General features: G+C 42.5%; 1 protein-coding gene across 1 annotated transcript; it reads right to left on the minus strand.

The window, feature by feature from the left end:
- Positions 14,379-16,717, minus strand: LOC110433666. Its single transcript, XM_021456171.1, has 3 exons — positions 15,961-16,717; positions 15,161-15,379; positions 14,379-14,503 (listed from the first exon to the last, which is right to left on the minus strand). The coding sequence occupies exons 1-3, from the start codon at positions 16,715-16,717 to the stop codon at positions 14,379-14,381; spliced, it is 1,101 nt and encodes a 366-aa protein (XP_021311846.1).

Below are 17,164 nucleotides of genomic sequence, written 5' to 3' on the forward strand. Positions count from 1 at the left end.
CAACACTATCAAACAGAGGCGCAATGCTGCTGAAACAGCAGGGACAGCAAACACCGAAAAGACGATGATATCTCTTTCATCTTGAATTCTATTGCCATGGAATTTCTCAGGGGTATGTGCAAAGGTACAAAACACTCTGTGGTTGAAGGACATGGTTACTGGAGTGATGGATCATCGGGAATACGCATGCCAACCGGCAGGAACTCTGCTGCGGGACAGCAGGGACATCATGCACAAGAACAATTATAACTCTTTCATATTGAGCTCTATGGCCATGAAATATTGCTGAGATGTGCTCAAGGATATAAAACACATGTGGTTCAAAGGAATTTACAAACAGAATTGTGTATTGCCTGGAACATGCATGCCAATCAGCAATGGTCCTGCTGCAAATATTCAGGGCCAGCAAGCACATCGATATCAATAACTCTGGCATCGTTACTCCAATGACCTAAGTGATTTGCAGAGGTGTGCATAGCATCAAGAGCTATATCATGCTCAAAGGGTTTGAAGACCGGAGGCTGTCCAGAAAGGACAACAACATGATCGCAGGGAAACTCTGTTGGAATTCGATCAAACTTGGACTATGGCTCACGATTTATGGAAAATAACATATATACAAGATGGGGACAGGGGAGGGGGCCTCACATCATGGTTCGTGGTTGCCGGGGATGAGCTCGATGGTGTCCAACACTTATGATGGACAGCAAAGCGGCTGACGATCGATAGGATGGGGCTGCTGGTTCGGGGAAAGCAACAAGGCATGCCGGGGTGGCATCCATGAAGTGCTGCAGCTCTGCTACTTAGCCATGGGGAGTCACAACAGAGAGGGGATGGTGAATATGAGCTTCATGATGAAGAACAGAGAAGGAGAAACTCCTTACCATGGCATGATGCACTGGATTCCAGTAATGAGTTTCGATGTGTAGTGGCAAAACCAAATTGTTGCACTAAGAGGGAAGGGGAAGGAGGCAGCTATGGCTGTATTTTTGTATCCTCTTCTTCACCTGCAAGAGGGTGGGGTGCCCAAGAGGTATCTTTAGGGAGAGTAGAACAGCAGTAATGCAAGGGAAATTGTAGGGGGCAATGGGGGTACCATTTATAGGAGAGGGATGGAGGAGATGAAGGGGAGGTGTCCTGCTTGCATTGTGCGTGAGGGAGGGGGAATATTGCTGTAGTTTCTTGCATGGATGCATGCCATTGAATATGAATAAAACTGATGGAATGAAATGAGTGCTTTCAAGAGAGGATTGAAGGGAGGTGTAGTCAATGAAATTCATGGAGGAGAAAATAGATGCTGCTATTATTTTGCATGAGACAAAGAGGATTGGGCGGCAGCAGGAGTACATGCAGTTCTGCTTTCACATGAACTAATGGAGAGCAAACCAATGTATTATGGATGGTGTGATTTAAAGAGGTGACCAAGAGATTATGGAGGAAATGATGGTTACTATTTTTGCATTATGGAATGAGGAGAAGCCGCCACAGGGAGTAGAGAGTATGACATGACGGAGAAAGATATATTGATTTGTGCATGCACACAATTGAAAAGAATGAAGGGAGATATTACCATGGAATTATGGGGGAAAGAAATAGATGTTTCTTCTGTTTTTTCATGAGAGGAGAATGGAGGATGCGGCCTAGGAGAAAAGAAGAGAGGTTGCTGTTTTTAATTTCAGCATGCATGCAACTGTAAAAGGATAGAATAAAGATGTACACATAAGAGGGGTGAGTCAAGGGATTTAAGTGCTATCATTTTGCATGAGAGAAGGGAGGGGTCGGCACCAGAAGAGGAGAGGAGGCAGCATCTTGTTGCAATATAGTGTTGTTGCATGCTTGCAAAATGAAGAAAAAAGAATAAATTGATGGAGTGAAGAAGCTCTCTTAAGAGAATTTTGTCTAGGCAATTAAGAGAGGTAAAGAGGAGATGCATCTATTTTTGCATGAGAAGGGACTGGCGTGGGCAGCTGAGTAGGAGTAACAGCAGCTGTTGCTTCTGTGTAGTAGCAAGGCAGAAATAAATAAAGCATGCAAATGAAAGATGGGACAAAGAATTAAGGTACCAGGGGATTTCATGTTGCTGTATTTCTTTGTATGAGGGAGAGAGATTGTGCAAGGGAAAACAAACAGAGAGAGAGAGAGCCATTGCATGCACTCCTTTTAAATCTTACAATAAGAGGAGAAATATGTTTACTTGAGAAAGGGAGGGAAGAGGCGTGAGAGCAGGTCTTTTCCACATGCAGTGAAGATAGATAATCTGGTATTGAAAATGAGGAGAAAGAAGATGACGAAGTTTCGGCATGGTGAAAAGGGATGAGGTGCTGCACAAGGGGAGGGCAACTGTAGAGAGGAGAGTTGTGGCCTTTCCATGTGACAGGGAGGTGGAGGGGCTGGATTGGGCTTGTCCAATAATACGGAGAAAATTTCAATGTGTGGGCCCATCATAGATCCATTAGCGGTAAGAGAGAAGAATTATGGCTTGTCATATTGGGCTAGATAAAAGTGTGGACTTGAACCCAGTTGAGATTCATTCATATGATCAGATAAGAAGAGAAATGATTGGCATGAAGAATACATGGACGCCAAATTGACGGAGAGCTTGAGATAGAAAAGAAAAGAGAAAAAGAGAGAATGGGTCATGCTAGATTTTTGTTGGATGTTAGCAAAGACTTGATTGGAATTTTGAATATTGATTTGGTATTTGGGGAGAAGAAGTTGGGTCAAACCCTAGGCATATTTTGGAAACAAAAAAATTCATTTTTGAAGCATAAACATTGTGCAACAGCATGAGTGCAACAAACCACTATGTTAAATTGCTAAAATTTTAGAAACACACATTTTCCACTATCTAAATTGTTGACAACATAACTAAAGTTGGAATAATTTATAAAATAATAAAACATTTTGCTTTGTTTTTAGTGTTTTCTATGTCACATTCCAAAGTAGGAATTTTGGGGTGTGACATGACATAGCCTATAATTTCTTAATCTAAGGGGGGTACAATCATTCCAGAAGACTATTGATGATGAGAAAATACTAATATACTCTGGTTCCAATAACCGGTAAACTTTGTATAGTATCGTCTTATTGGGCAAGTAACCTGAATAGGGGAAGAATCAGATTAATCCCCTATCAAGCACCTATAAGCCTATCAATCCTATCAATGGGAAGTGGACTACAGAGGAATCAATGCATCTATAAAGTTACCTACGCGAACTACCACTGTCCGGCTGATCAGGGGACATTCACAAGCACGCATAGCCCAGACACCACATCTACGCTACGAATCACTACTCCGACGTAGGAGCTAACCCAGTCGTAGTACTCAATATTATATGAGTTGCAAACCAAAGAACGAATACAAACAAGTTGCTTACTTGAATCAGAAGGGTAAATACAAAAGTAGCTCAGAACACGGTTTCGGGCGAGGGAGCCGAATCCAGAGGAATACAGCTCCTGACGAAGCTCCGACAGGCCAGGACTCCTCCGAATATCTACTCCTCTACTCTATCTCTCTAATCTCTATCTTGATTGCTAGCCTAGATCTAGTGGATCTCTATCTAATGCTCTGACTCTTCATTTCTTGATCTGGCCTCCTTTAGGGGGGTCTGGCCTTCTATTTATAGCCTGATGGGATGAACACGCGCCGTTGGATCAAACCGACTTAACAAGCAGCCAAGATGGCTCCTAAGAGGCGGTGGAGGAAGCTTCCGGAAGGGTGGAGCAAACCCTAGCCGTAGGGGGCTGGCCGATGCTAGGGTGGGGCCGGTCGGCCCCACGTGGCGGCTGCTAGCTCCCTCATTCCATCGGGTGTCTTCTAGAGTGTTCCTGAATCCTCTAGTGTCATCCTTCCATCGCTGATAAATTTCGTGGCTGATTAGCACATAAATCCCTCTTTTCAGCACTTTCTGAAATAATCCCTGGAAAACACAGAATATACAAAACTCATGGAAATTGTCGGTGATAACCCTATTCTAGTAGATATTCATTTCTAGTGGAGAAATAAATGCTAACAAATTTTGTAAGTTAACAGGTGTCAACAATTACCCCCACACTTAGGCTTTTACTAGTCCTGAGAAAAAGGTTGGTTTTATCATATTGAGTTAATATTTAATGCATAACTTGGAAATTAAATTATATAAAACTGATCTAGGCATCATGCATTGTGGAAATTTAAAGTGTTTATCATGAATTCTATAGTGATTGTAGAGTAGGATAGCTTAAATTAGATTTCTCTCTTCCTTAAATTTTGTCTGCTGGAGAGTAAGTGAAGTTCTAAAATAAAACATAGCTTCATCCTTCTCTTAATTATAGTGGCATCAATGGTTGTAATAATAATTTGATGTTCATAACCAGGGAGGGAATTTGATGTTCATAACCAGGGAGGGAAACATCATTTTCGTGGATCACACAAATCATCCACTTCCTTAGCATATTATGTAGGAGGGACCATGAGCTCTCTTTCTTTTCTCTTTCTTCTCTTTTTTCAGATCGAGGTTACGGACACTTGTCCCTTTTATTTCCTCGTGATCTATCTTTTTGAGGTTTTAGATACTTGTCCCTTTTTATTTCCTCGGATTTCTTTATGAAGAGCTCATGCCTCCTTCATAATAGTGCTTCAAGAGAGTGTATTATGTTTTTATTTCATTTTTATGATACTAGGAATATGATAAATCTCTCGACCAAAGTCATAATAATAAAATGATATTATTATTATTATTTGATTCCAATACAGAGAGAGGTGAAGCTAATTGTTTTTACCTTTTCGAAAGAAAAACGCCGAAGACAATTTTTTAGGAATCAAATACTCATTATTTTGCTATCTTTCCTTCCGCAATGACTTAAGCAAACATGAAGTACTATAAATTTCACAACCATGACTCTAGGAAAGTGTTATACAATTTATTTTGAAGTCATAGATTAAATGGTGTTTATTATTTCTTAACAATATGTAATATAAAGATTTTCGATTCGGATGACAATTCAAAGATGAAATATATGCAATTATAATGTAAATAGCTCAAACCTGACCGGGACTGAAGCGAGAGCAGGGACGAGCGAATAGGGCACCGGTCGGCCATATCTAGGCGCCGACCGGCCCCACCTTTGGGTAGTGTGGGCCCCGCTTTGCAGTGCATGATCTTGGTTCGATTGTATTCCGAATTACGCAATTTTCCGACTAAATTTTCGTTTCGTGATTGCATTGCCTCCCCCACACTTATTTTCCTGTATAATTTCCTGCGCTATATGTGGAGACAAACACATACAAAAATAGAGAATAGAGTATATAAAAGATAAGGCACTTTATTTATTCATGGTGGTGATATACTTTAACATACACTTTAACGACTGAGCTAACGACTGCCCTAGCTCAGTAGGCTTTTTCCTAAAAAAATTTATAACTTGACTAACCTAACTAACTAGCCAAACCTAATGGAATTGTGCCTTATTAATAGGTAACTTGGCAACTATGGCTGCCCTTTATTGTTGGGGCCCTGAATTTATTCATGGAGGGCTGCAACCTCTGCTTCAAGCCTATCTTTATCGTTCCTAAGGCTACGGATTAATTTGAGGCTGATCCCCAACTGCTTGTCCATGCCTTCTACAAGCTTGTCCCTTAGATTGTTGGACTTCTCTATCCCCCTGACAATGTCAGAGAGGCATTCAAGCTTCTCGTTGAGGGTGCGTAGGGTAGGAGCAGGCTGTTTGGGCACCTTCTCCAATGCTCATGCTGATGTTGCTCTCTTCCTCTAGACTTAGGCTTCGACACGATATGCTCAATGTAGCATACTTCATTAGGGTTAGCTCAAACCCCTTGGATAACCGAACGAGTGGTGGTGTACTTGGCACAAATCAACTTCCTGTTCTTGTTGGTTTGGACCGACAAGAGCCGTTCATTCTCTCTAGGTTGAAGAAGCGGAGTACCTTTGGGGATAGCGATCTGCTTCCCCTTAGCACTTCCTTGGAGCAATCGCCTTGTAAGGTCAGATGGTTCTTGCACGTGGTAGGCTTGCTCGTGACGCTGAGGTACTATAGCGACGTGCTTTGGTGGCACAATGGTGAGAGCCTTCGGTGGCACAACAGCGAGAGGCTTCAGCTGAGCAAGGACGAGGTCCTTCGAGTCATCGCTAGGGATGTTGTTGAAGTCTGTGCCGTAGGAGATGACTACATTGTCTGCCATTGCTAATAGATCTAGATTGGAGAGGTGGCTGGTTATGGGATACTATTGAGGGGGGTCTAGGTATGTATTTATATGGGTTTGTAGGAGATGAGATGAGGACAGATTCTAGGCTCTACGTGATCCATTCAAAAGAATATCCGATTACAAGTGGATTATGCGTGAATATCCGTAGGAAGGGTGTAGAGGTCAGGGAACGAAAGTCGGGACGAGAGGCGGTAAGGGGGCGCTGGCTTTCCCCACATAGGCGTCGGCCGGCCCCACCAGGGGCCCGCTTCGGGTGCCCTTCTATGTGGTGCCTTTAGACTCTTCCTATTTTCTGTTAGACACGTTTTTGAATAAATTTTCGTACTGGAATAAATATATCTTAATATGGTGGTAATTGGATAAATTCTATTTCAGTAATTACTCCTGAATCAATTGGTTTTAAATAAAGTTTAAGTCGGTGTCCATTTACCTTCGCTTGATTGTAGAGTTACTGCTCCGTGTGGTGATGAATTCACGATGGTGAAGGGTCCTTCCCATTTGCCCCACAATTTTCTAAGCCCGAATAATTTGAACTTAGAATTAAAAAGTAATATCTTATCTCCTGGTGCAAACTCCTTCTTCTTGATCCTCTTGTCATGCCATCTCTTTGTTTGTTCTTTGTAGATCTTCGAATTATGATACGCCTTTTCTCTCCATTCTTCTAGTTCTGATAATTGCATTTTTATTTTCTCTCCAGCAGCTTCAAAATCCATATTCCATCTTTTGATAGCCCAATGTGCTTTATGTTCTAGTTCAACTGGCAAGTGATAGGTCTTACCATATACCAATTGATATGGTGACATACCCAAAGGTGTTTTATAAGCTGTCTGGTATGCCCATAGTGCATTTGGTAACTGATCCTTCCATAAAGTTCCCATTTCATTAACTGTTTTTTGGAGAATGTTTTTGATTTGTTTATTTGATGTTTCAGCCTGGCCACTTGTCTAAGGATGATATGGAGTAGCGACATTATGTCGTATTCCATGAGCTTATAGGTATGAGTGAAACTTTTCATCAGTGAAATGTGTTCCTCCGTCACTTATAACCATCCTAGGTTTTCCAAACCTCGGAAATATAACCTCTTCAAACATCCTCTTTGAGTGTCTTGAGTCAGCCTTCTTGCATGGCATGGCTTCTACCCACTTGGATACATAGTCAACTGCCACCAAAATGTACTCGTAATTCCGTGATTTCACAAATGGTCCCAAGTAATCAATTCCCTAGACATCAAAAAGCTCTATTTGAAGATTGTTGGTGAGTGGTGTAGCATCTCTAGTAGTGATATTTCCGTGCCTTTGACATGACCCACATCTTTAGATGAAATCTTTGGTGTCTTCGTACATGGTTGGCCAGAAAAAACCACTCAGCCAAATTTTTGCATGAGAATGGAATACCCCATAATGACCTCCATATGGTGATGAATAACATTTCTGAATGATGTGCATGCCCTCCTCCACTGGTACACATCTTCTAAGCAACCCATCCGAGCATACCCGGAAGAGATAGGGTGGATCCCATATGTGAAGATGACTTTCATAAATGAGCTTCCTCTTATTTTCTCCTGGTTGTATATATCCTGCAACCATAAAGTTGACAATATTCGTGTATCAAGGATCTGTCTTGGTCACTTTAAACAGCATGCATCTCTTAATGAGTCATTAATAGATAACTCCTAAGGTTCTTTAAAATACATCATAGACAAATGATCAACAACATGATTTTCTACACCTTTTCTTTCTTTAATTTCCAAATCAAATTCTTGAAGTAATAAGATCCATCTTATTAATCGTGGTTTAGCATCTTTCTTAGTGAGCAAATATTTAAGAGCATCATGGTCAGAATAAACAATTATTTTAGCTCCAACTAAGTAAGACCTAAATTTATCAATAGCAAAAAAAAGCTAAAAGTTCTTTTTCAGTGGTTGCATAATTTAATTGTGCTTCTGTCATTATATTGCTAGCTTAAGCAATTGCATGATGCATTTTATCTTTTGTTTGCACTAAGACTGCGCCTACAGCATAATCACTAGCGTCACACATAATTTCAAAATGTAAAGACCAATTAGGGGGTTGAATGATTGGTGCTGATGTGGGTGCTTCCTTAAGAATATTAAATGATTCTAAGCATTCATCATCAAATTCAAAAGGTACATCCTTAGCTAACAATCTAGTTTTTGGCCAAGCAATTTGTGAGAAATTTCTTATAAATCTACGATAAAACCGCAATGACCAAGAAAGCTTTAGATTCCTTTTATATCAATAGGTGGATGTAGTTATTTGATCACTTCAATTTTAACTTTATCTACCTCTATACCTCTTTCTAACACTAAGTGTCCTAACACTATTCCCTCTCTAACCATAAAATGACATTTCTCCCAATTGAGGACTAAGTGTTTTTCTTCACATCTTTGCAAAACCTTATCAAAATTTTCTAAACAATCATCAAAAGTTTTTCCATAAACGGAAAAGTCATCCATAAAAACTTCCATGATCTTTTCTATCATATCAGAAAATATAGACATCATGCATCATTGGAAAGAAGCGGGTGCATTACATAATCCAAAAGACATTCCACGATAACCATAAGTTCCATAGGGACATGTAAATGTGGTTTTGCTTTGATCATCAGGGTGGATAGGGATTTGGTGATATCCTAAATAACCATCAAGGAAACAAAAGAAAGAATGATTGGCTAAATGCTCTAGCATCTCATCAACGAACAGTAGAGGAAAATGATCTTTCTTTGTTGCCTTGTTGAGTTTTCTATAATCTATGCACATTCACCATCCAGTGACAGTTCTTTGAGGTATTAATTCATTTTTATCATTTTGGACAACTGTCATTTCTCCCTTTTTTGGTACAACTTGCACAGGACTTACCCACTCACTATGCGGTATAGGATATATAATCCCTGCATGCAAAAGTTGTAAGACCTCTTTCTTTACTACTTCTCTCATCGTATTCTAGGGTCTACGCTGAGGCTCTCTTGAAGGTGTAATCTTTGGATTGGTTGGTATGCAATGAGTGCATAGAACAGGGCTAATCCCTTTTAGGTCTTGGAGTGAATAACCAAAGGCAACATGGTGTTTTCCTAGAACAATTATTAGTTTATAAGTTTCCACATATGAGAGTTTATCACTTATAATCACATGATATTTTTTATCACTATTTAGAAAAACATATTTAAGTCTAGAAGGTAGTGGTTTGTCACACCCAATTTTAAGGATAAAATTGAATGCAAAACCTTATGTGTGCCCAGAGATCAATCACACATAAGCCGACAAATTATAGGGAGTATCATCACAAGTGTTTATTACATAACGATATAACTCAGAGTCTTTACACAAATATAGCGGAAATAAAAGATAACTTTAGCATGGAAGCTCCATCACACAGGCACGTCAACTGGTTGACCACAAGTCTAGAAGTCCTCATGGAAGTACTGGTAGTAGTCATTACCCATGCCATCTGTTACCCATCTGGGACTTTTATCCAAATAAAGAAAATAAACAAGTGTAAGTACACCTCGTACTTAACAAGTATAACAGGGGGTTCATGAGGCTCAAAGGCTAGACACTGGTTTAACTGCATGTAGCTTTTAGTTGTCACTATTTTAGCATATGAGTAGCATCAAGTTGTTAAGACCCATAATAAACTCATGATCAGGTAAAGTGAATAAAGAATAGCATAAACAACATATTAACAATAATACCATTAATGAATTGCCATTAGTGTTCATTTATTCTGTATTGGTCCAAGGCCGCTCGTGACCGTGAGCACGACTGATATATCAGTTTTACCCTCTGCAGAGGTTGTACACCTTCACTGTGAGTTGTGATTTACCCTTTCGCCCGAGGTGATCAGCCCCTTAGCCCACTCCCAAGGAAGACCGGCAGGGTTCACTATGAAGCCTTTCAAAGGTTCGTCTAACAAGTTAGGGTCGCTAGGTTTCGTTAGTCAGTCCGTGTGACTCACCCGCAGGAATCCACGGTCTGCTATCCCCCACTTGCGCCACAAGGGTAACCACTAACAAGCTAGAAAACGTCCTCATACTGAGCTAAAGCCAGAGCCATATAGCCCTCACAGTTGTACTGTAAGTCCCGGATGGTCAGATACAGATAAGTCCTTATGGAGAGAAACTAGAGCACCATATAATAGCCCAATGCTCCAGCCCTCTTATCCAAAGTTGCTAAAAAGTCATCTTTTAATGTTTATTGCATAATTCTTTAGTCAAGTTACAATATCATGGTTTAGTGGAGCACTAGCATAAGCTACCCAATGCAAAACCATAGGTGACAAGGTATAAGATCAATACTAGGAAATCCTTATCAAGGAGACACATGCAGTATGAATTGTGAGCTTAAAGTTATTAGGAAACAAGGATGATCCCATGCTATACTTGCCTTGATCACACTGGTCCTGCGGATCCTGCTCGTAGAAGTACTCTTGTTCACCCACGAACTGCTCACCGTCTATTCGTAATCAACAGCAATCATCCAAAGGCAATCATACAAAGCAAACAAGCCTATTATTAGAACAGTACACCAACAGTAACAAATAAAGATAAAAAGTTTATAAAACGAATCTACATCGCTCTACGATCACACAGACGTAAAGATCACGAAAATCGGAGTTATAACGAAGAAGTTATGATTTTCCAAAGATTTCCTTTAAATAAATAATAGATTAAATCTAAACTCAGATTTAAAATGTTGAAAACTTGTACTAAAGCAGCATTAGACTATAGATTACACGAAAACAAATCTAACGCAACTTGAACGTATTAAATCGGAGTTAAAACGAAGTTTTTATGAGCAAAATAGGTTCGATGGCAAAACTGTAAATCTGAGAAACTTCTTTTGAACTGCGCGGCTGAAATACGTTTTCCAACTTGGAAAGCGTAAACGGTGAAAGCGTAAAGGACCACGGGTTACATCTTTAAAAACCTTGGGGGGTTTTCTACAAATTTGGCGGCCGAAGGGGTATCCTTCGTTTCTGGCCGTTGGATCTCAAATCGAGCGCTGAGATTAGATCGCAAGGGGGGGAAGAAATCGGCCGGCCGGAGCTGAGGTCGACCGCGGCGGTGCCATGGCCGGAGTTGGCCGGCGCCCACGGTTTTCGCGATGTAGAGCACAAGGAGACAAACCAAGGGCACGGGGGCGTAGTGGAGCTCGCTGCGAACTCACCTAAAGCAAATATGACGTCGGGGAGAGACTCGGGTGCGCCTGCGACGGAGGAAGGTGGACGGCGACCCTGGAAAGCACACCGGCGAGCGTTAGCAAGGAATAGAAAGCAGTAGAGCGCGAAGGGAGAGTCTCTGGGACTTCGCACGACGAAAACGAAGCCCGGCACGTCGCTCGCGGAGGCTCGAAGGCGCTGCGAAGGCGGATTGGGGATGCGGCGGATCTCGGCGGCGGCTTAGGGCGTGTTTGATGCGACGACTGTAGCTCGGGATAGCTTGGGGGGTTGCGGGGCTTCGGGTCGGTATTTAAAGGATGGAAACCGGGCGAAATCGGGACTCCTCGCACGAATCGCGCACACGGTTGCAGTGCGGCTCGTGTCCGACCCGAACTCGAGGTGAAAGACGAGCCTGACAGGGCGGTCCCACCTGGCAGTGGCGCTGGAGCGCGGGACCCGGCCGTCAGCTGCTGAGGCAAGATGGGGGAGGCACGGGCGCTGGTTGTCCCTCTGGGCCGCGAGGTGGGCCGTGCGGACGCTGGCTGGGCCGGAGCAGAGAGAAGAAGGGGAAGAGGAAATGCGGGCCGCGGCGGGGGGGGGGGAAGAAGGGGTTGGGCCAAGCCCGAGACAGGGGGAAAATAAAGAGAAACCTTTTCCATTTTCTAATTTAAGTCTTGCTCAAATCTTTTGAAAAGTATTTCCAAAACCAATTCGAAAGGAAGGAACTTCACTCAACAAAAATATATGCAGCAGCATGAATGCACATACATGTGTCTAGACCTTATATTGGATTTTATTTCAACCAAAAATTATTTTATTACTATTTCTCAGTGCTCACATTAAATAAATAAATCAATTAGCCTATTTGGAAAAGTGAAATTTTTAGGGTGTTACAATTCTACCCCCCTTAAGATGAATCTCGTCCTCGAGATTCGGTTGGTGCTTACTCAAACAACTGAGGATATGATTTTCTTAAATCTTCTTCTCTTTCCCACGTAGCCTCTTCCTCGGTATACCTATTCCACTGCACACTGCACATTCTGATGACCCGACTCCTAGTGACTCTTTCTGTTGTTTCCAAAATTCGGACCGGATATTCTTCATAAGTAAGATCCCCTTTAACAGTTAATTCCTCTGTCGGTATCTGCTCCTCTGGCACTCGCAAGCACTTCTTAAGCTGTGACACGTGGAAGACATCATGCACTGCTTTCAAACTCTCAGGCAGTTCCAACTGGTATGCCACTTCGCCTTGCCTTTCCAACACTCTGAAAGGCCCAATATACCTTGGTGCTAACTTCCCTTTCATGTTAAATCTTCTCACACTTCTCATAGGGGAAACCTTCAAATACACATAGTCTCCTATTTCAAAAGCTAACTCTCTTCTTCGTGTATAAGCATAGATCTTCTGCCGGGACTGTGCTGCTCTCAAGTTCTCCCTAATTATTCTCACTTGCTGTTCCGCATCCTGTAACACATCTGGTCCAAACACTTGTGTTTCTCCCGCTTGATTCCAAAACAACGGGGTTCTACACTTCCGACCATACAAGGCTTCAAATGGTGCCATCTGGAGACTTTTCTGATAGCTGTTGTTGTATGAAAACTCTGCATATGGCAAACTCTTATCCCAACTCGTCCCATACTGCAAAGCACATGCCCTCAGCATATCCTCCAAAATTTGATTAGTCCTCTCAGTCTGCCCATCGGTCTGGGGATGGTACGCCGTACTGAAATTCAGCTTAGTCCCCAGAGACTCATGCACTTTCTGCCAAAAGTGAGATGTAAACTGGGTACCTCGATCAGATACTATCTTCCTGGGGACCCCATGCAAACACACTATTCTTTCCATGTACAGCTCAGCCAATTTTGGTCCACTATATTTGGTCTTGACTGGGATAAAGTGAGCGACCTTTGTTAACCGATCCACTATTACCCATATAGAGTCATAACCTTTCTGAGTGCGGGGTAATCCCACTATGAAGTCCATACCAACTTCCTCCCACTTCCACTCAGGGATCTTCATTGGTTGCAACAATCCTGCCGGTCTCTGATTTTTCTGCTTTGACCCTCTGGCAAGTGTCACATAAAGCGACATACTCAGCAACATCTCTTTTCAGGCCATACCACCAATACTTCTCTTTTAGGTCTAGGTACATCTTAGTGCTGCCAGGGTGTATAGAATAAGCGGACTCGTGTGCCTCCCGCAGAATTGCCTCTCTAATAGCCCGATCCTCAGGCACACATGGCCTTTTCCCAAACCATAGTGTCCCATTATCGTCCATTCGGAATCCTGGTGCCTTTCCGATCACTATGTTTTCAGCTATTTCCTTCAGCTTTTCATCCTGTAACTGACCCTTTCGTATTTCTTGCTCCAAGGTAGGTTCTATTACTAACTCAATTGCATTAATAACAAAACCCAAGTTCAAATGTGAAATTTCAACACACAACTCCTCAGCCATACAGGCTATTTGCACCTCGTTGGCATAGCTCTTCCTGCTCAGGGCGTCTGCAACTACATTTGCTTTCCCCGGGTGGTAGTGTACCTCCAAATCATAGTCCTTGATCAGTTCTAACCACCGATGTTGCCTCAAATTCAGATCCGACTGTGTGAATATATACTTCAAACTCTTATGGTCCGTATATATGCCACTCTTATGACCAATAAGATAGTGTCTCCAGATCTTCAAGGCATGAACCACTGCGGCTAACTCCAAGTCATGAGTAGGATAATTCAACTCATGCTTCCTCAATTGTCGGGATGCATATGCCACTACTCTTCCTTCTTGCATAAGAACACACCCAAGTCCTAGACGGGATGCATCACAATATATGGAGAAATTCTTGCTTAGATCTGGCAGTACTAACACTGGGGCGGTAGTCAACCTCTTCTTCAACTGCTCGAAATTTTCTTGACACTTGTCAGACCACACAAACTTGGCATTTTTCTCAAGCAGGGCTGTCATTGGTTTGGCAAGCTTGGAGAATCCCTCAATGAACCTTCAGTAATAACCAGCCAATCCCAAGAAACTACGGATTCCACTCACATCCGTAGGTGGTTTCCAATCGAGCACATCCTTCACCTTGCTTGGATCCACCGCTATTCCTCCATTAGAGACAACATGGCCTAGAAAGGAAACTTCCTTCAACCAAAACTCACACTTACTTCGTTTAGCATATAACTTGTGTTCCCGAAGCTTCTGCAAGACTAACCTCAGATGCTCAGCGTGCTCTCACTCAGTCTTGGAGAATACCAATATGGCATCAATAAATACCACCACAAACTTATCAAGAAATTCCATGAACACCTTATTCATCAGGTACATAAAGTAAGTAGGAGCATTGGTCAGACCGAAAGACATCACTGTGTACTCATACAAACCATACCGGGTCGTGAATGTTGTCTTTGGTATATCAGTGGCACGAATCTTCAGCTGATGGTACCCAGAACGAAGATCGATCTTAGAAAACACACAAGCACCTCTCAACTGATCAAACAAATCATCAATTCTAGGCAATGGGTATTTATTCTTGATTGTGACCTCATTGAGTGACCGGTAATCTACACACATCCTCTGTGTACCATCTTTCTTATCAACAAAGATCACTGGTGCCCCCCAAGGGGAAGAGCTAGGACGAATGAAACCTTTTTCCTGCAACTCCTTTATTTGTTTCTTAAGTTCTTCTAATTCTTTAACCCCCATTCTATATGGACGTTTAGCTATAGGTGCAGTGCCAGGTAATAATTCAATAATAAACTCAATGTCACGGTCGGGTGGCATACCTGGCAAATCATCGGGGAACACGTCTGGGAACTCATCAACAACCAGGCCCTCCTGATTGACATTGTTATCAAGCTGGTTTACTGTAGCTGTTGGCTGTGGCTGAACTGCAACTTCCACACAGATTCTGTCCCCTTTTGGTGTCGTTAGTGCAACTGCCTTTCCTTTACACTCAACTGATGCATCTTGTTGTTTCATCCAATCCATTCCCAGAATCACATCTATACCAGATGCTCTCAACACAATTGGACTTATCTTGAACTCTACCCCCCTTAAGTTTAAAGTAAGTGGGAGGCAACTATAAGCAGCTTGCATACTTCCCCCCGGTGAATTTACTAATATGGGATTCTTCATGGCACATAAGGGTAAGCTATGTATTCTAACAAATGCTTGTGATATGAAAGTATGCGAAGCTCCAGAATAAAAAAGAACAGATGCAGGGATAGAGTTGACTTCGAACGTACCGAGCATAACTTCCGGTTCCTGTTGTGCTGTCTCAGAGGACATATGGTTCACCCTTCCAGTATTGGGAGCTGACTTCTAGTTGCTATTTTGCTTCTGGGGGGTCTGCTGATTTTGCTTTTCAGGGCAGTGATATGACAGGTGACCCTCTCTACCACAGCGGTAGCACTTGTTGGGGGTGTTAGGGGCACTAGTCTTCATTGGAGTGTTGCTGGGCGTACCCTAGCGTGACGTCTGCTGATTTCCCTGCTGCTGACTCTGCTGATACTGCGGGCGCTGCTGGAACTGATTGCGCTGGGGGTACTGACCACGATTCCACTGTGAAGGTGGTCCTTGGTACCTTTGCTAAGAACCTTGCTGCTGGTTGGTGCATGGACGAGTATTCTTCCGGAGGCCTGTCCCTGCATCCTCTTCCTTTTAGCATCCATCTCCTTACACTTGTTATCCACCACGATAGCACGGTTCACAAGCGTCTGATAGTTGGGGTATTCATTGGACATCAGCTGGAGTTGGAGCCCATCATACAATCCCTTCAAAAAGAGGCGCTGTTTATCAGCATCATTAGCCACCTCACTGGGAGCATAGCGCGACAACTGAGCAAACTTGTCCCTATACTCTGGAACTGTCATAGAACCCTGCTTCAAATTCCGGAACTCCTCAGCCTTCAGTTCTATTAACCCTTCAGGTATGTGATAGGACCTAAAGTTCTCCTTGAACTCCAGCCATGTGATAGCAGGTGCATTGGGAGGTCGTCCATACTCAAACGACTCCCACCATGTCTGAGCTTCTCCCTGAAGTTGTCCAGATTCGAACAACACCTTCTGCCTATCATCACACTGTGCTATGTTGAGTTGCTTCTCCACTGCTCGAAGCCAGTCATCTGCCTCCAGTGGATCAGTAGCATGTGTGAACACAGGGGGATGGCCTTTCAAAAATTCACCCCGCTTATCACGCGGTGGTGCTCCTCCGATTGGATGATTCTGTTGGTTGTTCACCAGGGCTTCCATAAGCTGCGTCTGGACTGCTAGTAACTGCTCGATGGTGGCAGGTGGGTGGAGTGGAACACCCCTTCCACGTCCTCTACCTCTTGGCGGCATCTGTCATAACATTCAAACTTTAGAAACTCCCAAAATATAGACTTTCAAGTGCAAGTTTGCAATTCTGAAAACTTCTGTGTGAGTCCAGTGCCAGCAGTTCAGTAAAACGATCATAACTTGAGATATAAAAGTCCAACAGAGGCGAAACTTTGATGGTTGGAAATCTTAAGAAATTTTCTACAACTTTTATTTAGAACACAAATTCAGATTCGGACGTTAAATTAGCCAGAAACTGTCTCCAATCGAGACTGTCCCAGAACTCTAACTGCACAGGAACCTCTGTTTCCAACTTTCATAACTCTCGGCTCAGATCAGATAAAAAGGTGATTCCAGCGACATAGGAAAGATGCTTAAGTCTAGTTATTCCCATAAAATTTTCATAAATTTTGGTCGAACGGATTTTTCTGGGTAAAATTATTAAGACAGATAGGTTTAAAGAACGAAAAC

Source organism: Sorghum bicolor, chromosome 3 (assembly GCF_000003195.3).
Source record: "Sorghum bicolor cultivar BTx623 chromosome 3, Sorghum_bicolor_NCBIv3, whole genome shotgun sequence".
NCBI classification, from domain to species: domain Eukaryota; kingdom Viridiplantae; phylum Streptophyta; class Magnoliopsida; order Poales; family Poaceae; genus Sorghum; species Sorghum bicolor.